Here is a 26,217-nt window from a genome sequence, read left to right as displayed (position 1 = left end):
AAATTATCATCCTTATTTCGAAAGATATTTATTATTGTTGGCAATATTTTTTTATGTAGCTGGAGAGCATTGGTTTTATTTCGTTGGTACATGAGTTAAGGATAAAGCTGGAAATATGAAGGCTTATTTGTTTTTGTTATGTTTGTTTTATAAGTACATATTCCACATGATGTCCTTGAAGCAATGTGTATCGTCTATATGGATAAAGAAGAAATCAAAGGCATATCTGTGATCCTAAGACGGAATGTTTAAGATTCTGCCATGTAGTCATGAAATGTCGATATGTATTTACATTTACAATTCAAATAAATGATGCACCTTTAGCTTTAATAAATTAAATTTTTATTTACATTTTTAGTTTTTTTTTCTATATAAATACAAGAATAGAATCAAATAAAACAATTTTCGTAATATTCTTTATTTCTTTGCAGAGTATGAAAGACATAAGCAACAATGGCATCAATCCAAGGTAATAATGTTTTTACAATTTCCCTCTTTATTCTAATTCTACTTGTCATTTGTGTTATTATCCTTAATTTGCATTATGTGATTCACTTTGCATTCATATATATAAAGTGCATGGAATAGTCCATGGGACTACCATCATCATAACTTAATTGTAACTTTTAGAATATTTGTTCTAGTCGAATACGCCGCGTTTAATTTGCTTCGTTTTGTTTGTTCTGCTTTTTCGTAATGATATGGAGCACAAAATAAACTAAATATACAAATTTAAATAATGCTATATTTAATAACAATTGGGGTTATCATGAATGAAATTTCCCCGCGAGTTTTGTTTTTCCGCCGTTGAAACTTAAGGGAGGAAGTGAAAAAATTCACGGAGAATTGCCGTTCATGATAACCCGCAATAAGAGTCATGTGAACATTGCATAGCAACTAATCCAAAGAGGTCGTCAATGAATGTATGATAAATATGTTTAGCGACACAACCTAAAATTCTTTATTTTCTCAGCTGATGGCAAATTTCTCTAAATAACTTTCGTTTCTATTTTTGGTTTATTAAAAGCTAAACTTATTGCCTAGTGAAAAAAATTGTCTTTTTGTTTGCAAACCGTAGAAGGTTATTATTGCATGATTGTTGATCTTTAGCATTAACGAACCTGGTGCTTATTTTTTCCTTAAAATTTCGAAATTTAATTAAAAAAATAGTGGCTTAGTTATTCTTATTTCTTTGTTCTGAAGAAGCCTACTACTTTCCTGAGTGTGGCCATGCCATAATCTAGTGGTTACAAAAGAACCCAACAAGCTTCCCGTTGTGGCTTAGCACTTTTCGAGGAAAGGTCATTCACTAACCCCTTAAATATTAAACAATCTCAAAATGAACTTTTTCCTAACATAAAATCTACATACACAGTACATACATATCCTAAATATTATCACAAGCTTCTTAAAGGAATCCTAGCAAATTAATAAATATTGAAAAAATAATATTTAACAAAAATAAACAGAACCATTCACACACATTATATAATCTTAAAAAATTAATCTATAAAAACAGACTTGAAGAAAATGTTCTTTAGTATCAAAATAAGTTCTATAAATTATACAATTTATAACTAATAATAAACATAGATACAATTTGTTTTTAGAATTACAAATTTAGAGAGTATTAACAGGGACTTAAAATTTTGTAAAAATCCATGGGGAATTTTCGCCAGAATGGGAAAAACAGCAGTAGTTAGTTGACCAGGCCAGGAACAGTTTTAGACGGAAAATAAGTTACGTATAAACTGTTCAAACTGCATTGCATCTCAGCTAAGGAAATAGCCCAAGGGTTTGGATTTTCCATTTTTACTTATAATGGCTTTTTGACCTGAAAAAGGGAAAGAAAGAAATATCGATTAGTAAGAAGGTAACGGGGGCTATCATGAACGGCAATTCCCCGTGAATTTTTTCACTTTCTCCCTTAAGTTGCAACGGCGGAAAGACGAAACTCACGGGGAAATTTCATTCATGATAACCCCCTATATGTAACACATTAATTATAGGAATTAAGGACCATATTCCTATAGCCCTTGGAAAGTTTTAAATGCGAATATAACTAAATGCGAATATAACTATATACTACCACAACGCTTTAGCTAAACACGATTGAGTCTCCATATTCAATATTCACACAGCCAACCACGTCTAAGCTGACATTCGTAATACACCTGTATACACCGTAATATACCGTGCGAAACGACAGTACTACTGAAAAGGCTACGTAAGCCGGGAGTTGAGTATCTCACCAAAGTGTAAACCTGTCGCTAGTCACCCACATCGTCCCCGAAGTGTGGAAAATTACCACGATGGTCTCGATACTAAAAGCAGGCAAGGCAGCAGATGAATCGTACAGATCGATTTTGCTTTTGTCACCCGTAGCAAAGACTTTTCAGGATTTACTCCTCCCCAGCGTCAAAAATAAGTACCTACCTAGTTCACGACGCACGCAATTTTCTCAACACATATTACTCGAGGATTCAACCAGAATAAGCCGTGCGCTAGGACAGTGTTGGTGGCGCTAGACTTATAAAAAGCCTTTCATACTGTCAAGAACTCAACATTGTTTGAGGACATCGAACAAACTACCTTCCGGCCAAGTTTGAAACCTTGGAGAATCCATTTTATGTTTGAACGCCAGTCGTACGTGAAATTCAGGAACAATAAGTCCAAGTCCAAGCACACAAGTTGGTGTGGTATCTTCGGAACCCTTTAACCTCTACCTTTCCTAAACTAAACTCCTATTTGATGGATCTTACCACCTTTTTTCACGCGAGCAATATGAAAATATCCGCCACTAAGTCTACGGCCACTCGGTGATAAGCACCGATCTGAATGTCGTTGTCGATGACAACAGAATTCCGACCACTAACTACCCTATGATTCCTGAGATAACATTAGACAATATGTTCACGTCGTCCCTAGCCGCCGTATAACTCGATGGAACTGTTTTCATACTACCCTAACCAGGAGGAATCTTCATGATCTAGGGAGAGAGAAATCCAACTGTATAGGACAGAACCCCTAGATACGCAAGCCTATGAAGCAGGTTCGGATAGCACTCACACAAACGGAGTGGCTGATACCATAAACAACTATCGTGAAAATTCGGTCTCGGAGTAAATCCCCATTTAACGAAGAATGAAGAAGAATGTCAGCTTCTAGCACAAACTAGATTTGTTTTGGCTCATCTATGCTCGCCTAATTCCTATAGGACAATAACAGACCTTTTCACCTTTCCCCCACAGATGCTTCGGCTTTCTGTCCCATACAGAGACTTCAGTTCACAGATAGGCTTCGGCTGCCTGTCCACCACAAATACTTCGTTCTCCTGTCCTCCACAGAGGTATTCATTCGAATTCAATCTCATATTCGATATATAGACTAAATTACTTTGTGCTAGAATGTGACCTGTGAGGGATGATCTAATCACTAGTCTTTTAATCATCGATCCCGAGTATCATCGATTCCTATCATAGTCGTTCCAGACTTTCATAAAATCGTAGAAGCCGATAATGCAGCAACTTCTTCATTCTCTATCATTGTCGTTTCCGAACATCATCATTCCCCATCACATAACCCCATCACAGAGCTTAGCTCTGTGCAGATAAACCTGCATCATTGCTGATGCAGCCGCCCTAGTGCAAGAACCTCTATGTGGAGAAGGTGAAAAATTTTTTGAAGGTGTATAGTTGATAAAAGAACCTTATAACTTTGCAGGGTTCCAGATCATAATAATATAATCAATCGTTTTACCAATTGATGAATCTGCTAGGCCACCGATGTGGCTATTGGGAAACTACGTGAGATTAACTTTGAGAAGTGATCCAGCCCGACTTCAATCTTTAGCGACACTCAGTAAGGGAGGCCGAATTTTAAAAATTTGTTTTCAAATGACGACTCTATATTATAGACTGGTGACTGGTCCCTTGGAGTACTTAAAGGCAGGCATCCTCTTCCGTAGTTCTGAACACATCTCCATTTCATAGCACTTGCCCTCTTACCCGCATAATTAGTTCATGATTTCGAAGATCAATCCTATACTCTCGTAAATAATGTCCAGCCGAAGTCCGATTTAAATTTTTTCAAATTATATAACACTGTACAACACAAAAAATAATTGCAAGATAATTCGGCCAGATTATGAAAGAGGACCGAATAAACGAAGACACGTGTATCGGCGTTTTGAAAGTTTACGTCGATAAGTAACCTAAATAGGCGTGGCAAGTTCCGCCCATTTCTACAGGTTTTGAAATATTCGACATCAGATTCCTTGGAATCCTCGCATTTTACGTATAAAGTGTCTGTGGCAATATTACTGACAGCAATGCGGGGTATCTTTTTATGAAAAAATTAACACTCATGCGAGTCACTAAAGGGGTATTTTTGGTCCCTTTTTTTCAAAAACGTTTAAAAACTCCTTTAAAATGTGATCGTTTCAGATCAAAATATTTTACAAAATTATTTGTCATAAAATATTACTATAGGTCACCGAATACACCAAAACTCTAAATCGTACCTAAACGCCAGGAATCTGCCAAAAGTAAAATCACGTTTTAGGGTTAATGTTGTACTTTATCTTTATTCTAGATAGAAGACGCCAAAGACAAAAATAATCTCCATAAAATTTCAATATAAGTCGCCGAATAAATGAAATATGTATTTGCAATATATATCAAGATAATATATACATCAAATTTGCCAACAAAACACCCAAATATTTGTTGAATAATTTTGTTTTGTTCTTTTTTCGAGTTGATGCATGAAAGTAACATGAAATTTAATTCTAGACGAAAGGTGTTAAAAGAAGAAATATTCTACACAAAATTTCATTGTAAGTCCCAGACCAAAGTAGATATCTAAGTAAAATACTTTGTTAAGAAAATGACGTTACAAAATTAGATATTATAGGTAGAAATTATTTGCCAAACTTTTAGACACTCAATTAAAATTTATTCCATACTGAGTCTAAATCTCCTAAAATACCTCACTTTTTGGGGGTTGTGCCAAAAGAAGAAATGTTCCAAATCAAATTTCATTATGAGTCTCTGAACAAAGGAAATTTGTAGCTATAATATTTAACATCTCCAGAAGCTTTTGCTTTTTATATATGATTTAGGACCATTTTTATCGTTTTTATTCACATTTTCGTTATCTGCGGTCACAAAATATATTTTATTGATGTTTTTTCATAATAAATTCTTTCAGAAGATTATGTGTGCTCGATCCAAACTGTTTTTGAAATATCTATGGTGTATATATAGGGAAAATATTGATAACCCAGATCGGACTTTGAAAAATTACGTATTTTAGAACTATAAACTAAAATAACGTCATAGGGATAAGCCATAGGTTCCTGATATTGTATGTGAAAATGCGGGGATAGTCTAGGCTATTGTCCAGAAAATATATATCTGGATGTAATGGATGTAAAATCAAATCGTAGCAAAATATCGGAAAAGAGAACTATTGATTCAGATAGTTATATTCCAGATAATTGCCCTGTGTGACCTTTATATCTGCGTTAATGATATTTTCCGATCTTGCTAGGCCTTGTTTCTAATCATCCAGTCTAGTTCTTATCTCTGAGATAATCATCCAGTCTGAACCTTATTTCTGAAGCAGGTTCTTTTTTTGATATAGTGCAGTATGGATCAAATTTCTGAGACCCTTTATCTCAATGATAATGGTGCTGATAAGTTCGTACTTCAGAAACGACACTATCCAGAGTTAATGGTCTGAGTTACTTCCGAGATACTGATTCTGTCGGGATATTAGCCAGTCAAAACAGTTATCATTTAGATAAGGTCCATTATATCAGAAATAAAAATCCTCTATCACCATCACCTCTTAGATAACCATCCGGGTTGGCATCTAACTCTGCAATTGGCCTTATACTCTTCTATAATTGTTCTGCCTGGCCTTTACCTCTGTGATAATAGTCCTATATGAACATTATTTGCAAGAAAATTATACGGTCTGGGCTTTATATCCGAGAGAATGAAACTTTTCGTCATTATCTCCGTTTAATTGTTCCTTCATGCATTATTTTTGTGGATCCACTGTCCACTGCAGAAGGTTATGTCACAAACCTCTAACATAATATTTATTTCTGGCTCTTATCTTCCATAAAATGGCCCTACTTGAGTCGCATAACTCTGATAAAAACTATCTTTTACATTGCCAGTTCTTCAACCATTTTTCCATTAACATAAATATTCCGTTTGGCACTTTACTCGTATAGAACAACCAACAAATATTTTTCCAACATCGAAAATTTATACAGCTACTCTAATAATACCCACTAGGATTGCGAAATGTAGCTCTATTCAAAATATTGTATGTCTGCATTATTCACAAATGTTACATATAAGTTTTGCATTTTATTAAGTACTTTTCTTACTCTCATTTTACTTACCTTCACTATCCGATGCACCCGATACACCCATATCCGATAAAGCTTTAAAGAGAGCACCTAAATTCGAACGATCATCCAGATACTCGTGATTAAGTTTAACCATTGTCCGTTCATGATTTTTAGTTTGTGTATGCCAAACTAAAATTTCTGTGCAATTGTTACCCTTCGGCTCAATCATGTCCAACGTTAAACCAATGCTGCGCAAAAAATAATCCTCCTCATAGCCTGGTTTATAGGGCATTGATGCATTTGGATGTTCAGCCATATAGGAAAGACTAACAGCAAATCCCGCCATATCGACAGGCCAACGCCGGCCAGCCACCCAGGAATCAAGGAAACCAATTACCTTGCCCTGTTTGTTGATAAAACGAGAAATTTTGTTTAATAACCACACACATTGAGTTTATGTGCTTTTATGTGCAACTACTCTACAAACCTTACGCACCACTGGCCCACTAATACCATAATTGGCAATTAGGCCTACAGGAAACATGGATACATGTTTGGTGTCACGTATTTCGCTAAATAACTTGAGATCATATGTGTTGTCGTCATCGCCGAAATACAAAACACCCGTTGTAATATTATGCTGGCGTAACCATTGCATCGCAGCTCGACGATTGGCTACTCCTCTTGGCTTTGAGTCAGCTTTGTGAAAACGTTGTGGCATCGGACTTGCTAAATGGGTATAGGGAATACCTGCAACAACAGAGAATACATTACAACACAATAGAAAACACCAACCCACACGACCGTAATACAAACAGTACAAAACTGTTGGCTGTACTATGTGACGCCATCGACATCATTATCATCATCAACTAGGATTTTAGCCCTATTTACTTGGCGCTCCTCTTGGCAATGTTTGTATATTGGTCAGATACGTGTGTGTGATTGTATGTACAACTCATTCTCTTACTCACCAAATCGATTAAGTAAAGTATCCAAATAAGGATTGCATGCATTGTGATCATTGGCCACTATCCAATGCAAGCGCGGCACATGCATCAGTGTGTAGGCCAGTCTCGTTAATTCCGGCACTTGTTCTCGCCTTGGATATGTGGGAGTTACAAAGTAAATTGTACTTAAATTAGCCCATTCCTGTCGTGGACGATCTTGTATGTAAAGCCGTGTGTCATTAAATGACTCACCGCACAACGTTGTGGGAGATTCATTGGCCAATTTGTTATCAAGTACATCTGCAATGGAAATGAAAGAAAGAGGGAATAGAAACGAAAAACGGTGATGATTAGTGAGGTTTTGGGGTAGTGTAAATTAAATGTTTTGGCTTATTTTCTTATAGCTAAGAACAGACAAAGGAAGATGGGCATATAACAAATTTTCAACACCAGACGGCAAGCATCAGAACTAAAAATATTATTTTCTTGCCATAGAATTCATAGACGAGTATGTACATGTGTATGTATGTAGTTGTGATTGTCTAGCAAATTTGCCTACCCGGCTGGGTATCATTGTGGCACATTTGCTTTTATATTACATATTTATGTTTTGGCAGTTTTGTCCGTCTGTATTGTCTGTGGGTCTTTGTCGTTGGTTGTCATTTGAACACAAATTTGAATTGGCTAAAATATCTATTTAAAGATTAGAATAACAACAACGATAACAACATGCAGAACACCACAAATAATTTTGGCATAGCAAAATTGTCACCAATTGAGAGATGTAAACCAAAAAGAACAATGACCACCAACCACACCACCAATAATGTTGGCATAACAAAATTGTCATCGATTGTGAGATTTAAAACAACAACAATAACCCAAATGTAATTTTTACAAACTGAAAATAAATACTCCAATATTTAGAGATTTTCCGGAACTAATTAAAAATATCGGAAAAAAAATCAAAATATAAAAGACAATAAACGAGTAGACCCGTATGTGATTCCCATTTTTGCTGTTGTTTTAAAGTTAATTTTCAGCTTAATCTGGCTCTGGAAGAAGATCGATGGAATGTTACTACAGATCTACTGGAGTTAGTTCAGTAGGTTAAGCAGGGCGGTTTAACAGGTGCAGTGTATCGTGCGGGCCCGTGCCACATGCTGGGCAGATGTTTTGCACGGTGTCATCAATCCTTGCCCTATAGGAATTTAGACAGCTGCATCACCACGAGCGTAGTTGAGACAAAACTACTCTGGTTCGACGTGGCAGCTGACGCTCCCTAGCCGCGATAAATTGGGAATTTTCTTCAAAGACCGCATTTACACGATAGTTGTTTATGGCATCTGCGACTGCATCCGTGTGAATACTATTTAAGCCTGCTTGATAGATTTGCTAATCTAGGGGTTATCTCTTGTAACGTTGAACATCTATTTCTAGATCATGAAGATCCTGACATGCCTGAGTGGGGGAGCAAGTACTGCAACGAAATCATGTCATTGTGTTGCTATACTGGAAGAATCTTTGTCCCCTCATGAAGATGGTCAACTGATGATGTGAAGAGGAATCCTGTTGCAGTTCTCAGAGCGGCATTCTGACAGGTTTGAACATTTTTCCACAAATGCTGCCGGCTAGGGACTTGAGTACCTGTGTTGAATGTGAGCTCTATTATTTTGGTGTAGTTTGTGGTCGGAATTCTTATACCATCGACCAGGACATTCAGCTCTGTGTTCATCTCCGTAGTTCATGAACAGATTGGATGTAGGCTTAGTGGCGGATTTTTGCATATTCTTCGTGCGGAAAAAGGTGGTAAGATCCATCAAAAAGGATTATCATCCGCCTACGTAACGGTTTCAATGCAGTCTGGAGCGGGTGGAGTGCATGGGAGGTGGAATCCCTCTCAGTTCCTGAGATTTTACACTATCTTGTGGAACTCCCTGTTTCACTCTACGGGGCTTCGACTTCTTGTGGAACTCCCTGTTTCACTCAAGGGGCTTCGACTGAAATGCATGTACGACTGGTGATCACAGGTATAATTGATTATCCAACGTTTCAAAATTGGCTGGATGGTAGTTCGCTCGATGTCCTCAAAGAGGGTGGAGTACTTGACAGTATCAAAGGTTTTAGAATATCTCGAGAGCCACCAACACTGTCTTATCACACGGTTTGTTCTGGTTGAGTCCTCGATTAATATGTGTAGAGATGACAGAGATGGCGTACATCACTGTTGTCGTGATGTGCTGCTTACGGATCCTATACTGATGATTAGACAGCGGAATCCTATGCAAATGCATATATGGTTAGGATGGTCGTAGAAAAAATCTGATTAGGCAGAAACTCCTTTTATAACAAAATAAAACGAATTAGGCCCAGAAATTTCTGCATATTTTGCATATCGTGCATATTTTGACATATCTCTACATATTTGCATAAAATGAGCATATGCAAAAATATATAGAAGGATTTGTGGTCTAAAAATCCCACCGAAATGGCTGAAATGTGGTATTAAGTCTTCGTTAGGGGTATGAAACTTTACACCTGAAATTTGTCCGCATGGGACCACGTCTTCATATAGCCGCCATAGAACGGTACCTCCCGATTTCCGATATTTTGAGGATGTGGCCTCAACATCACACTTAAATCACTGACATTTTGAATAAAGTCTTCGTTGAGAGTATAAAACTTTCCACCTGAAATTTGTCAGTATAGGTCCACGTCTTCATATAGCCCCCATAGAACGGTACCTCCAGATTTTCGGCATTTTGAAAGTTGTAGCCTCAATATCCCACCGAAATGACTGAAATTTGGTATTTAGTCTTCGTTGGGGGTATAAAACTTTCCACCTGAAATTTCTCGGTATAGGTACACGTCTTCATATAGCCCCCATAGAACGGTATATCCGGATTTCTGGTATTTTGAAGGTTGTGGCCTCAATATCCCTCCGAAATGGCTGAAATTCGGTATTAAGTCTTCCTTGAGGGTATAAAACATTCCACCTAAAATTTCTCGATATGGGCCCACGTCTTCATATAGCCCCCATAGAACGGTACCTCCGGATTTCTGGTATTTTGAAGGTTGTGGCCTCAATATCCCTCCAAAATGGCTGAAATTTGGTATTAAGTCTTCCTTGGGGGTATAAAACATTTCTCCTGAAATTTGTCGGTATAGGTCCACGTCTTCATATAGCACCCATAGAACGGTACCTCAGGATTTCTGGTATTTAGAAGTATGTGGCCTCAATACCCCTCCGAAATGGGTGAAATTTCGTATTAAGTCTTCCTCGGGGGTATAAAACTTTCCACCTGAAATTTGTCGGTATAGGCCCACGTCTTCATGTAGCCCCCATAGTACGGTACCTCCCGATTTCCGGTATTTTGAAGGTTGTGGCTGTGATTATACATTTCTCTATTTTATTGACTTGTCTGAAAAGAATTTTAAACAGAAAAATTGTACATACAAACATTTTTGTACCTATTATTGAAATATTTGTTGCATAAGAAAATATGTAAAATGCATAAATTTTGCATATGCAAAAATTTATGTATTTTGCATAATTTTGCATATGTCACATGTTTCGATTGCAATTGAATCAGAAGCCAAAAATATGCCTAGTCCCAAAATTTGACATGAATCTGACCAAAAATAGCGGTTGTATAAAATTCCGCTGTCTACTGATGATCGACAATTGGATAGCTGTTTCTGATGGTGGGGAGGAGTAATGCCTCGAGAGTCTTTTCTACGAGCGACAAAGGAGTTTGGCTTATAGAGTTTCTGTAGAGATGTCATCGTTTTAATTATTGTTGGCGGCCCTCAGCACGAGACGTTGGGATGGTACCTACCCCACTGGCGTTATCTAAGCATCTCCTGGCTGCAGCAGTAAAGGACACGTAACAATATGGGACCAGTAGCGGGACCATCCTGTCCATTTTCCAGATTTCGCGCACTATGGCTCATGTCGCTGTTTCAGTATTGCCATATAGATAACGTCAGGAAGCAACGCTTGGGATGATTTAGAGTTCCTAATGGCATTTGCAACATTATCCAATGTTAATCGTGGTGGTTCATTCCCGGCAGGAAGATATTTGATGGGCCCTCGACAAACTGTCGATTGAAATAACTTGCGCTCCTCGTCGAGTCAGTCAACGTAACGTCGCCAATCGTGACTTAGGTCCTATCTTCCTTCTTTCCAAGGTTTGAAAGTCACTTAACCGTTGCAACTATTCAGATGATTAAACCATTTGTTCTGCTTATGCCCCCCACTATTAACTTCCAGTGTCAGCTCCCTACTCTGGGGTCACTGGGATTGGCTCGTCGAAGCTCATCACGCTCATTTACTAATCCCGTCTGCTGGGAAGTTTGGTCTCACTTCGGGTATTCGACCACCAGGTATATTGTGAGCAGGTGATTAGTAAATTCTCTGAAACTAGACCAATTAGCTTCCCATGAATGATGGAAGTGCGGAGTTCAGAGGTGACGAAATCGGGTGGTATGTGTTGGAGACAATTATGGGGAGATAGTCTGACCCAAGAGAAACGACGCGTTTCCAAATGACGCCATTTGTCAGACCGGGTGAAAATATAGTTATATCTGGCGAATTGTGACACTCTCTACTAATGCTGTCCTCATTGACCGTGCAAAACGTAAAACTATTAATTTGCTCGTCTAGCACCATACCCCTCTGATCATTGTCGAGGATTGAATACCACAACTTATGATGAGCATTAAAGTCCCCCAAGACCAGGCGGCTGTGACCTTCCAAAAATTGAGCAGTTCCACACCTGGCTGCTACCCAATACATTTTATGTATGCGTCATTAAAACAAGTCCATACGAGATAGGTCTGTATTGAACAGACTGGTGCAGTAGGAAAGCTAATCCCTCAACTCAACTACTGTTGCGATCCTACTTCAATCCTTTTCCTCCGTCCCGGCACGGAACAAAAAAATCCGAAGTAGTCCAGGATATGTTACACCCTACACAGAAAAAAAGATACAAATTCAAAGATACCCAGCCAACAATTTTTGCCGAGATCGTACCGAATTCGGATGTATTTTCTGCACAAGTTTCCATTTCTGATGCCGTAATCGCATGCAAAGCAGGTCCGAATTTGTGTGAAGCGGTTCGAAGAATTCGGAACGTTTTGTTGAGGGAAATTCGGAAAGAACATTCTAGTTTCTACACGAATTCGTTTAGAATTCGAAAGATTTTCTGATAACACTCTGAAGAAATATTCGAAAATCTGAAGAAAAAAGAATTCTTTTCGGAGATTTGTTTCGAGATTCTGAAAATTTTCGGAACAAATTCTAAAAAAATTCTAGATATTTTCTCCGTAAATCGGAAACTATTCTGATGTTTTATTAGATATTCTGAATATTTTCTCCCAAAATTCTCAATGTTTATTAGGATACGATTAGAATTTCTCATCGATTAAATTTTAACTTTATTTAAAATATTTGTTGAACTTTTTATTTTTACAATGATGATGAAATAGTATTCGTCGCTGCTGCCCACTGAATTGCACATTTATAAAATCGTAAAGCACAGTCCTTGCGAACAAATTTTCCATTTGATTTATCTAAAATAGAAATAACAATATTATAAACAACGTTTTAGAAAATGTGTATACAATCTTACACTTTCATTTATTGTAAAACATGTGCCAATTTCATCACAAAATAACTTGTTCCGTTACGTCTTATTCACTTAACAGCTGCAAAATAACTAAAAAACAAGCAATATCGTGAAGACACAAAAAACTCTCCCTTTTCTTTAAATCAACTCTCGACGAATGTTCGGCAATTTTGTTCCCGAGAGAGAGAGAAACGAATCAAAATTTCCCATTAGAGTATGTGCAGATTACTCGCAACATTTTCGAAAACAAGCGCACGAAAGTGTGCAGAAATTCTTAAACGAAATCTTGCTGAAGATCACTTCAATTTCTGAAGGAAATTTTGAGAATTCCGTACATTTTCTGAACAAACTTTGGAAAACCTCTTAAAAGAATGTAATATCAGAGCGCTCGGCAACAATTGTTTACTGGGTATGTACACAGGTGGCCGCCGCTGGCCGAAACACGGGTTTTGTGTGGTTCCGTGTCAATCCGATATCGAAGAACTCGTCACCGTGGGATTGTAGTGTCATATTCAGAGACTCATAATAGCGGTATTCACTCATTGTGGTAGATTTACAACTCTTCCCAGCGAAAAGTTTGCCTCCAAAGAGGCAGTTAAATGATATGTACAAGTGATTTGGAAGTGCATCAAATTATGCATTTTCACTCATGATTTTTACAAGGGAGTGACCCCGGAAAGAGGCACTCCATTGCACCACATTTTAACTGACCCTTTGGCATTGCATTTTAACTGAACCTTTGGCACAGCATTTTATCTGACCCTTTGGCATTGCATTTTAACTGACCCTTTGGGGTAGAATAGGAGGCAGTCCAGAGCACATGTTTTGAATAACAAAATAAAAATACATTTATTATTTTTGTAAAACAAAAATATTAATATTTTTATTAAATTAACACAAATTATGAAAATTCTCTATTGAATTCAATCGCAAACATGTGTTTCCTCCGCTCTTCATTTAATCCAAGCTTAAGTGCTTTTGCTTCATCTGCTAAATGGGTTTGATATTGTCTTCCCATCATCAGTTAAGATTTCGATTTCCATTGGGAAATTTTCTTTCGTGAGTTACCGGAAAAATGTTCACAAATTAAATATTATTTAGTTTGTATTAACAAATGTTTGGAAATGTTAACACGATTATCTATTTTTGGAAATGTATTCCGCTGCCTGTAGAGATGTACAAACTGATTTATGTACATGTAGGGATCTCTAACAATTGCTAATAAAATGTAGTGAACAGAGTGCCTTTTTCACGACTCCGTTTGCACTGCATCCGGATGCTGTTAAATTGTGAGGAATTGGAGTGCCTTTTTCACGACTCCGTTGAACTGCCTCCGGATGATGTTAAAATGTGACAAATGGATGTGATTCTTTGGATTGCATCCAAATGCGGTTAAAATGTGAGGAATGGAGTGCCTTTTTCACGACTCCGTTTGAACTGCATAAAAACATGACGTGAAAGAACTAGACTACATTGCACTACTTCCAATTTATTTTTCTGGGTTGTTAATGTACTATATGTACCAGGGTTTTTTTACAACGAAGTGTGAATGTGAAGTATCTTAACGTCGTCGTAAGTCTATATTTTAGTTTCAGTTTCACTACACTTTTTCATAAAAAATTGTTTTTTTTTTTTTTTTCTTGGCCTCCATTCTTTTATTCTTTTTATTTTTCCCACTTTTCTACCAAAAAACAAAACTCCGACATAAAATAAAACTGACGGCACAACAATCAGCTGTTCTAACCCTTGTAAAAGTACAATGGAATGTTTACAATACTTTTACGTCGAGTAAATTAACAACCCTGTGGTAAATTAAACTTTCATGTATTTTGTTGTTGTGGTATTGTAAACACTTGTAGATCTACAATATTAACAAGATCTACAATGCCACTTTACCAACATGAGTGAATACCGCTAATGAAATTTCATTTGAAACATTTCGCATGGAATGGAATTGTGTAAAATTAACAGTCCAAAATTAAAGCAAATAATCCTAAAGTATATAAATGTTTAATCTAATTTTTTTTAAGAAAATAGTATACCTAGATATATAGTTTATTTTGAAACTCTTAGTGAAATTTTGTGTAGAATTTTTCACCTTTCGACACTTTTCACCTAGAACCAAGTTTCATATTACTTTCACACACCAACTCGAAAAAAAGGACACAATTTAAAAAAAAGGGAAATATTTTCATGTTTTTCCAGCAAAATTGATACTGATATTTTTCATTTCTTTGGTGACCCATAGTGAAATTTTACGTAGAATATATTTTCCTTTGGCGCCATCTCTCTAAAATTGTGTTTTGTGAAACAATTTTGAATAAACTCAGATGAAGTGCGGCTTTAACCCTAAAACGTTTTGTCCATTTTTAGAGATTTCTGACCTATAGTAAAATTTTATGACGAACAATTTTGTACAAAATTTGGGTTTGGGTTTAAAATTTTCGAAAAAAGGACAAAAAGACCCCTTTGGTGAACCGCATGAGGGTAGCAATTTTTAAGAAAAAAATTCCCCACATCCTCCTCAGTAAAGTTGACAAGGACATTATATACCTAAAATGCATAGATTCCAAGATATCTTAACTCGAATATATCGAAAAAAAACTAGAAATGGACCAAACTTGAACCTCCAATTTTGGTTACTTTCCGATGTAAACTTTAAAAACGCCGATAACGTGTCTCATATTTTTAGCTCTACTTTCATAATCTACTCAGTTTTCCTTGTAATTTTTTTGTTGTCGCACAGTGTTCTATTTAATTTTTGCAACTTATTTTATGTGGTCAATATTTCAGCAATATTCCTAACTATCGTGTACCTTCCCAAGATGATCTCATACACTCACAAATGATATTTCAAATCGTTATATTTTATGGTTTATGACCTTAAAGATGCAAACTGAAAAAAGCTTACATAGCAGCAGCTGAATTTATTAAAGAGAATATAAATTAAATTAGTAATTAAGAACGATGTCCATGCTTTCCAATTTCATCCATGAATCATAGTAGATATGTAGTGTACTACAAGGTAGAAAATAATTTGTGTTATCTAGGAATTATATGCAACCCATCATTAAAGTGTCCATCCAACCTGTTCAAATATTTTACTGCATAAAACAACATCGTCGTCTAATAAAAGACATGTCCAAATATAAAGATAAGTGTTATCACTCTGATAAAGATTATAATAAATCGTTCTAAACAACCAAAAAACTGTCTGTACATATTTGTTTTGCAACCCCCCTTCGCTCACAAAAAATGTATAAATTTCCAAAGGCTGTGTGAATGTTCACACAAGTTGGAATAGATAAAATATGCGTTTTTACTTGATTTTATTTGTTTAGAAAACTATATATGCTGAGAAAGGGGGGACACGGAGGACTAAACAAATAACATATATGTACATAAATAGGAAGATATATCTATAGGTATGTGAATAAATACATAGTTGAGTTGTTAGTACGCAAAAAGTATATACCACCTGCCTACATACAAATATACATTGGCTATTAAAATTTCATTTATTAAATTGTATTGAAGAGCAAATAATTTTATTTGTTACTGATAAGCCTTAACAATGAAAGTTGTGAGCAAAACATATATTATCGTCTAAAAACTTAGAAAATTATGGGAAGCATGACCACAAATTATTGATAATATATGTATGTATGTACATATATAGAGAGCATGAGCAAGCCAAAATCCCTATCTCCCTAAAGCGTGAAATGGTAGCATTAATTTAATGGAGAAAACATATCAAGTATAATTAATGATGCATATCGATAAATGCAGAGAGTGAAACCTTGAATTGTTTTGAATAGAGATTTTGGCTAATAGAGAAGAGTTAAAGGTAATAAGTTTAGATATAGTAATAGAGATATCTACAATTATTACAGAATGCCTGGAGTAGGACTCTGATCGTAAATTCCACTGTAGAAACTATTTCGCTACTTGTTTTTGTTATTGTTGCAGCAGCATGAAACCTACGTAGAAGGATAGGTTTGATGCTGGGTTGGTGGTAACGGCTGGCCGAAACGCTATGGTTTCGGGTCAATCCGGTACGTAAGAACCCTCTGCAGTGGGATTGATTGATATTTGATTTCCCTACTACAATCTTTCTCTTTAGTATGTTTTATAAAAAAATAAAAAAAAAAACACATCAAAACACAGTTATGTATTACTTTTAAATTTTGAGTTAAGGTGGTACACAACAGACATACACCACAAATAAACAATTATATAAAAATGTCACCGACTTTGGTTATTTGTTTGGTTCTATATTTGGTGCGACTAAAATTAGCGTTAAAAATAAAATAACCTCATAACACAGAACGAGGTTTGATGGTCAACACAAAACAACTTAACAAATTATTTACTGATTAAGAGGGAGAAGCTTATTTTTTATTTCTTTTATTTATTTACATTGTATTTGAAGTCAAATTATCAATTGAATGGTCTATTAAAATATAATATATATTCAAATATAATAATTGAATATTATTTAACTCTGGTCATGGGAAATAAATATCGTAATATACCCTAATAACAGCCACATTATACTAAGTCAAACGTTTAGTATGATGGTAATATTGAAAAAAGTCTGGATTTTATATTGATAAGCAGAGCTTTCTTCGAAAAACAACGTCATAGAAATTTGCATTGGGAGCTTCAGAGATATACCCTCAGGCTTTGACATCGCTGACAGATATATACCCTCAGCCTTGTCAGTGTGTTTTCTCTGTACATCAAAAAAATCCCGCAACCATTCTATGACTTTTATAGACATCGTACTTTTATAGGCATCGTACCATTACATGACGTTAAAATTTGACCCTAGAATCACAGTTTCCGTGTGAGGCCTACAAATGGAGACATTGATATGTGGAAATATTGAATACACAAACGAACCTTTTTTCCCAAAAAAATATTTAGGAACTTTTCAAAATATTGTTAACGGTTGGAAAATGCGCCTATAATCTTCTAATGATTAAGTTGAGGTTATATAGGCTGTTATATTAAAATATTAACCAATAACAACAATATTTTAAGAGATTATTCTTTGTCCACATTGAACACGAAAGTGGTTATGGTCACTTGCAAATGCTACAACATCGAAAAAATGTTTACTGGCTCATTTTAATGTACAGGTAGAATAGAATATGTTGCAAAAAATGTCGAGTCGATCGGACAAAAATTGGCTGAGATATGAGCGTTAGAAAGGAAAAAATTCATATTTCAAAATACAAAAATTCATTCACTAGGTTCTTAATGATACCACAAAAACATGTGCTGATCGGTTTATTTGTTTTAGAGCTACTGCTTGAGTAAAAACAATGTTTCGTAGTCGGTTATATGTCAGAATACAGTGTAATATAGAAAAAATCCGAAAGTAGCTCAAGGTGCGAAAACAAAATCTTCAAAATTTTCTTTTAAAAAATTCATGAAAAATGGCTTTTTTCGCGCTCAAAAAGTGGCCATAACACCTTAAAGCTGATTCAAAATACGAGGGTTGGGTTGACTAATCCAAAGAAGTTAGCAAGTAAGTTTTAATGGATCATTTATCGAACAACCCAGGAGAAGAGATTAGTATTACGACACTAAATCATCCAAAGCGTTAGGCCCTGAAGATATATCCATAGTAATTTTGAAACAGCATGCAAAACCGGGAGTTTAGTATCCCACGGAAGTTCTCAATCTGTCGGTAGCCATCCCCATCGTGACCGAAGTCTGGAAAATTGGCAGGGTGGTCCCACTAGTGAGGCCATTCAACGATGCTACAAAGGTGAACATTATAGACCGATTCGCATTTGTCGCCCGAAACAAAGAATCTTGAGTCTTTACCCTTCCCCAGCATCAGAAATAGCTATCCAGTTACCGATCATCAGCATGGGTTCCGTAAGCAGCACAGCACTACAACAGAGCTGCACGCCATCGGCATACATAGTTGTCGAGGACTCAAGCAGAACAAGCCGTATGATAGGATAGTGTTAGGCTAGGTTGAAAAGAGGGACGGTATAAGAATCGCCACATGCCCGTATGGACATACACTTAAGCCAGTATAGGCCTGTTGTGCGCTCTAATTGCGGAAACCTAAGGGGAATAAATTTTTTATTGCTTAATTTATTGAAAGAAAATAAATTTATCAGTTAAGAAATTCTGTGCCATTGACATAATCTCTTAAGTTTTTGAACTCGCTTGCCCTAATTTGGTGGAGTTCTAGTATAGTGTTATTTCCTAGAAATTGGTTTCTTAGCGTCGCGAAGGCTGGGCAATGACAGAGATAGTGTTCCAACGTTTCGTCGTCCACTCCGCATGCTCTGCATTCGCTGCTTTCTGCACAACCAATTTTGTGCAGGTGTGCTTGTAGCCGTAGGTGTCCTGTAAGGATGCCTGCCAGTCTACTAATGTCCTTTTTACTCATTTGAAGGAGTTCCTTTGTTTTATCCTAGTCTGGGTTTCCCTAGAGGATTTTTGTATTTTTTCCTTTCTCTTCAGTGTTCCAGAGGGATGTATGGGCGTTTTCTGTCCATGCCTTTAACTCTAGACGCAGCGCTTAGCGTTATCTAGGCTTATCGTAGTTTGCTCCCTGGCTTGCCTTGCCAAGGAGTTAGCTATCTCGTTAACCCTAATCCCTTTATGTTCTGGTACCCATATAATAATGTTAACCGAACCATGGTGGGAGTAGTCGTTGATTGATTTTTTACACCGCAGGACAGTTTTTGATTTCACCGTCTTGCTTGTTATTGCTTTAATTGTGATTGGCCTTGTGTTAGCTTTAAACCATTTCTGACATTCTGTGATCGCTCGGATTTCGGCCTGTAGGATCGTTAGTGTCAACCACTCCATGCGGTTTGAGGAAATTGAGCAAAAAAAAAAAAAAAACATCGAAACGTTGGGTAACATTATGCAACACTGAAAGTACATATTGAGACTACAAAACCCTAGATGGGTTTTGTCCTATCAGATCCAGTTCGAATTTTATGGTCTCATCTAAACCGTGCTAAAACTACATTTATCGGCCCTTTATGTCAGAAGCGGGTAGGAGTTTGGCCTTGCTGTATTTAGCAACATTGTAACCCTAAACTAGTACAACTTATCTGCTGAACGTAAGAAAAACTCCATCCAAAATTAATAAATACAGAAATAGAACTTTACATAATGTCAAGAATTTTGGTCGATATCAGCTAAACTATTTCGGGTTGAACAAAGTAACCTACTGCAAATCTTCCAAGTAATGTTCTCAGCAATTTCATGTCATTTCAGCGGTATTTAGTATCATACTTTTTACAACACGTATTTCAAACACTGTTCACTAGGGTTATAACTTTTCTTCATTTTTTGCAAATATCTAAAAAATACCAACACATAGCCGTATAGAGCATGTAAAAATATTAAGAAATGCATCATTACTTTTAGCCTACCGTTAAAATAGTATCCGCAGCTATTCCATACAAGTTTTTCCTTGCAGTTTTTTTTTTTTCTTATATATCTTATATGTTTTCCATTACACATCGTTGTTAAATAATCTATTAGATAAATAAGCTATTTATTATTGAAATTGAATATAATCTTCAATATCGAAAAATTCTAAACACGTCCAATGCATAAATTTCGTCCAATCGCGACATAAAAAACGCGATAAAATAAACGCTTAAAGTTTATTTTAGCATAAATAAAATGTTTGTTCAAAAAAACTAAAATCAAGATTTTTCGAAATAATAAGAGGTTTATCGAGCCTGAGGTCATGTCGATAAACCTCTTATTATTTCAAAATTGATTGAAAAAGGTAAAAAAAAAAACAAAAAATCTAACAATCAAAATTATTCTTTAAAAAAATGTACAAAAGGCATTTACAAGTCTTTGTCGGTGCCTAAAACTTTTTTTAACCCCATCGAACTAAAACACGCATTTTTGTTATCAGGACAATATTCAGCAGATGATACTACTGTTCACACAAGCAGTTTATTTTCGCATTAGGGATTTCACCACATTGTTGTATATCAGCATTGAGCTGAACGTCTGGTCGATGGCAGCAGAATTCCGGCCACTAACTATCCTAAGATTCTAGGGGGACATTCGACAGGATGCCCACGTCGTCTGCGCATGAAAAAGCTATCTGCGACAAGCTGAGATGTAGAAAAAAGGTTGAGGACCTTGCCCCTAGCCGGCAGCATCTTGGGCATAGATAAAGAAACTTAACGACATATGTATAACGCGATAGGTCGGTCTGTGGTAAGTAATGGGGCGCCATTGTTCCTTGAAAATGCATCAGAAATAAAGTGATACATGTTTGCTTTTTACCTGCGTTAAAAACGCACAATTGTGACGATTTGAAATACAAACGTCGCATTTGTTAAGTATTACGGCGTTATGACACAATACTTCAGACATTTGCAGTCATTTCCCAAGCATCTTACGAAACGGAAGTCAGCCAATATTATAAACTGGAAGAACGGGGAAACGGCATAAGGGTTCAGTTCAAAAAATGTTTATTGGCCAATTTTGAAGTACAGGTGGAATAGAATATGTTGCAAAAACTTCGAGTCGATATGACAACAATTTGCTGAGATATGAGCCTTAGAAAGAAAAAAATTCATTGTGATTTGTATGTAATATCGAAGTTTTAAACGCGATTTTTTCGAAATGGCATTTTTAAAAACTGTGCCCACTGTAGCTCGAAAATGGATGATCCGATATTCATATGTTTTTATGGGATTATTATACACATTAACTGCTTGTACTTAAGCGAGAGACTTCAAAAAATGTTGGACGGATTTATGGCGAAAAAACGATCAATTTTTTAGTTAACATTGATTTTTCTTAAATGGATATTTTTTAATTCCTTTTCGCTGAAGGACAAGATTATTATGTTCTTTAACATATACTGATCTGTTTATTCATTTTCGAACTACAGTGTGCTCACAAACTGCCTTAGTAACAGCGTTTCGTAGGCGGCTATTTATCAGAAAACTGTGCAATATCTTTCAACAGAAAAATCCGAAAGAAGCTCAAGGTGTGACCTTTCAGATGAAAACAAAATCTTTTATTTTGTTTTTCAAAATAGTCAGGCTTAATCCCATAGTCGTTGTTTTAATAGAAACACTCTGATTGAGAATTTCTTTGGCACTACCTAAACTCTAGCAACCAAACAAAAAACGCCAACCCTCCTAATTGTGAGACCGGGCACCGTCGAAATGTTGTTTATTGCTGTAGTATGCAATACCAACAAATTAGTTATGTGTTTTTTCGTCGAGAATCGACGAACGCATAGCAGTGGGAAAGATTAGGTTTTGTTTGCAAGTGAAGTTGCTAGAGTTTAGGTAGTGCCAAAGAAATTCTCGATCAGAGTGTTTCTTTGTGCACGTATATATTTGAGTTAGCAATTGACACTTGGGTATAAAAAGTTTCTTGTTGAAAAACACTGATGAAGATCTGTGGCGAGATCTGAAACTATAGTATTCCCTGCCTTACCCCTTGGTAAACATCGCCAATTTTTTCCCACTAATAAATTAAGGTTGTTTTAATAAAATATTAAAACAACGACTATGGGATTAAGCCTGACTATTTTGAAAAACAAAATAGAAGTCGTCATCCCAAACAAAAAACGCCAACCCTCCTAACAAAATCTTTTAAAAAAGTTTGGTAGATTTATTGTAAAAAATCATCATTTGCTATGTTTTGTATGAAGAATTGTTGTTTATGTTGTTTACGACAACATATTTCACATTTCATGTTCAATCAGCTTAAATCGGCTACCTTATTCAATGTGCCTTGAATCTCCAATTGAACTTTTTGGGGGTTATCATGAACGGCAATTCCCCGTGATTTTTTTCACTTTCTCCCTTAAGTTGCAATGGCGGAAAGACAAAACTCACGGGGAAATTTCATTCATGATAACCCCCATTAAAACGAAAAATGTCGTCTAGTTTTCAAATCCGAAGTTAGCAGCCACCTAAGTACAAAAATCAGTAAGAGTTTTCAATTTAGAAAAGCTAAGCTAAAATTCATATCGACTTCGTGACATAATGATAAGGCTTTTTTACTGTAAATATTGATTGAATAAATTCATATCCGTCATTCTGTAGTGATGATAAAACTACCTTAATGCCAATAAAACATAAAAAATTGAGTCGCATTTAAGTGTTCGTAGTTATGTTCCTGATTTATGACAAACTTAAGAATATGATTTGCAATTAAGAAAACTACGTCATATGGAGTTTGATAAGATATTAACTGATTAAACAGTATACGTCATTTCGAAACAGTACCGATTTTTGTTACAAAGATTCAATGAAATAAGAGGTTTTGGAAATTCTCTACTTCGGCCCGGGATTTAAGACTTTCGACTATGGACAGGTGTAAAATCTCGGGCACGGGAACACAATTTTCTTTCAAATTGTAACTTTTTTCAATTAGCCGGCCTTTAATAATGGAATTTTCGGAACTGCAGGTGGCCATATCTCGGGAACAATATTTTTCCAGAAGAAAAAAATATATCGTTGAAATCAGTAAAAAATACTACCTGTGTTAGAATTTTGATTTGATTTCAAATCGTCATAGCTTTTGGAAGATTCGGCCTTCTTCTTCTGGATATCACAAATTGCTAAGGTCAGCTCTCTACCTCTATCACTGTACAAGATCTGTGTTTTAAAAATTGTTCTTTCGGATGCTACGTGATTGAAACCAAACATACATATAATGCTGGTAGTTCTATACGACATGCATTAACAATTTATTTGATATATTTTTACTGGGTGTTTCACTGCTCACTGTCTTGATAGTAAATAAAACTATCCATGAACTATAAAATATATTATATGTGCATACGTATGAAACTATTTACATTTTCCCATATTACAGATTTATTGATATAACTCCTCTGAAATTCCATTACTTTTCCATTATAATAATATAAAAGCACATTTAAATATTTATTAAGCAAACAGCAATTTTGTTGTAACTTAAACAAATATGTATGTATGTACATAAGCGTATGGGTGGGTGGCGGTGGTGGGCAACTTATTTATTGTTAATAGAGAACAAGTAAAATTAAACAATGGGTAGGTATATTTTTGTTCCATGTTTCGTGTCCACAGAAAACACCATTTCAATGTTTGTTTTTTAATGGATAAATTAAGCCAAGGAATCGTGTGTTCATGTCTTATTTTTGGATATTTCCTTTTTTTGTTTTTTTTATTTGTTAGCACAGCTCCATCACCAAGTTTTACACCACATGAAGTGCCGATTGCTGTTGTTCTATTTGTGCTGAGTTGTGCTTTGTTGTGGGCATGCTTTTTTATAGTTGTGAGGAAGGATGGGGAATTGGGTGAATGGATTGATTCAATATGAACAGTGGAATTGATATATATATCTTTAACAAAAATATATATTACAGTTTAATTTAATGCTTATGACTAGTGGGTATGAGGTGGTGACAATCGTTTGGGTAGGATGGGGGAGGTGACAACAACATACACTCTTATGGAGGATAAAGAGCCAGCGCATGTGTATGCAATGCGCCCACATACCACCCCTTCCCCTCCTTCTAGTTGTTATTTTTGATTGTGGGTTGGTTGCATGGCTTGGCTACTCACTTGAAGAGTTTTGCATATCACGTGCACTGACACTGCTGCCATTTGTTGGGTATGTTGCTAACGTGGTTAATTGGGACGCAAGGAAGGAAGGATTATTATCCTTTGCCCTTTGTTTTTGTTGTAACAGCTTTTCCCGCATAAGCGGCGCCACCTTGGCTGGCAGTAAAAAGCCATGTTCAGGTGGTTGTGCGGGTGGTGTTGGACTCACAGTGTTGCTGTTGGTGCCTACTAAAGTGCTAGGTAAGCTTAAATGTTGTTGAAATTTACCTGTTGTAGATCCAAAGGATCCTCGACCATCATCCGTATCGTTGAGTACCGCACTCCAGACGACATAGACCAATAGGGTCATTAATATTAGAACAACCACAAATAAGCGACGACTGTTGGCTGTTTTTGGCCATAAGGAACGCACTTTACTGCCGCCCGATGTTCGAATACCGGTAGATGTCTGGTTCGACCTTGTGGTGCCATTGCCTGATTCAAGTGGACGGTATAAGGCTGAGCTAGGCATGATATCACCTCAATTTATTTTACAATAACACAGAAAATTACACTCGTTTGCAATAAAAAATTATTGTTATTTTTACTTGTTGTTGTTGTTGCTTTTTGTTGATATTTTTTATACATAGCACCAAATTGTTTTTCTTTGTACTTTTGCCCTGCCCTCTGAACGTGAACAGTATTAAAGTAATAGTATCGACCGACTATACACTGCAGCAGTACTCATCTCCTCACATTAGACAGCCAGAGCCAGCCAAACAACAGCAGTAACAACCAATTTTTTGCATTTAAATCGTTGTATCTGGGGGTTTTATTGTTGTTGTTGCGGCTGGTGCTGTTTGCTTTGGGGTGGGGGTCAAACAAAACACTGCCGACTGCTTTATTTGCTGCATCTGCCAACGTCGTCCAGCAATGACAATCCCCATTTACCCCCAACAATAATGCATAGAATTTGCAAGTAGTAATGGAGGTAACCTCAATAAAATCGATTATTTTTGGAGTAAGTTAATGTTTGGGAACTTTTAAACAATGACAACTTCCACAACACTTCTTTTCTTCTTTATTCTCGTATGGATTTGATAAATATCTAGGCGTGTTTTCTTTACTCCACAATTTCATAATTCACATTGACAAAAATGTTGCCAAATCAGAGCAATGCGTGCATTTTTTGTTGTTTTTCTTTATTTCGTCTTTTTTTAGTTAAAACCACTTCCACTAATCAATGAATATATGGCGTTACGACAAACTAGCAGAGTTTTTTATTTAATAAGCGTTTTAGCACGATTATTGCCCATTTGCTTGATTTTGCCTCCGCACAACAAAAACTGCTAATTATTTATTTGATTCGTTTATTTTGCAGAGATTATTAGTGGGTTGTTTGATTCTCAGTGAGTATATGTTTGTTTGCTGCATGGCGAGAAAGAGAGAATTTGAATAACAAAAACACATATGGCATGAGAGAGGAGAGCAAAAAATCATTTGTTTTTGACATTTTGTGCAACGTTGTAAAATTGTGTACTTTTACATGGGACAACAAGCAACTACACACAGAGTTGATATCAGATTTTTGTTGTTTCTGCAATTTATTGTACAATCTCGGTGAAATTACGTTAATAAAGGCGCGGAAATCTAGCAAAAATCAAGTTACTTACCCCATTTATTCTGTGAATAAAGTA

General features: G+C 36.1%; 1 protein-coding gene across 2 annotated transcripts; it reads right to left on the bottom strand.

Moving 5' to 3' along the window:
* Positions 1 to 319: 319 nt before the first annotated feature.
* Positions 320 to 25,977, bottom strand: GlcAT-S (Glucuronyltransferase S). 2 transcript variants are annotated; one of them, XM_073966792.1, is made up of 5 exons: positions 24,809 to 25,977; positions 7,345 to 7,620; positions 6,858 to 7,120; positions 6,422 to 6,773; positions 320 to 1,834 (listed from the first exon to the last, which is right to left on the bottom strand). In XM_073966792.1, exons 1-5 carry the CDS (start codon positions 25,050 to 25,052, stop codon positions 1,773 to 1,775), a joined length of 1,197 nt encoding a protein of 398 aa, XP_073822893.1. In that variant the 5' UTR covers positions 25,053 to 25,977; the 3' UTR covers positions 320 to 1,772. The 2 variants fall into 2 exon arrangements, with proteins under 2 accessions (XP_073822893.1, XP_073822892.1); XM_073966791.1 differs by having other exon boundaries at positions 24,542 to 25,932.
* Between the last annotated feature and the right edge of the window lie 240 nt (positions 25,978 to 26,217).

Source organism: Musca autumnalis, unplaced genomic scaffold, assembly GCF_047663935.1.
Source record: "Musca autumnalis isolate F117 unplaced genomic scaffold, ASM4766393v1 scaffold_2, whole genome shotgun sequence".
NCBI lineage: Eukaryota > Metazoa > Arthropoda > Insecta > Diptera > Muscidae > Musca > Musca autumnalis.
The sequence above is the reverse complement of the archived record's forward strand: the minus strand, read 5'-3'. Positions and strand labels throughout refer to the sequence as shown.

Bases quoted from the DNA above. Each gene is read 5' to 3' on its own strand.
- GlcAT-S (XM_073966791.1), bottom strand. From the start codon at position 25,052: ATGCCTAGCTCAGCCTTATACCGTCCACTTGAATCAGGCAATGGCACC. The intron at 7,121-7,344 runs GTGAGTAAGAGA...CTGTTGTTGCAG, and splicing joins TACTTTACTTAATCGATTTG to GTATTCCCTATACCCATTTA. The intron at 6,774-6,857 runs GTTTGTAGAGTA...ATCAACAAACAG, and splicing joins GTGGGCCAGTGGTGCGTAAG to GGCAAGGTAATTGGTTTCCT.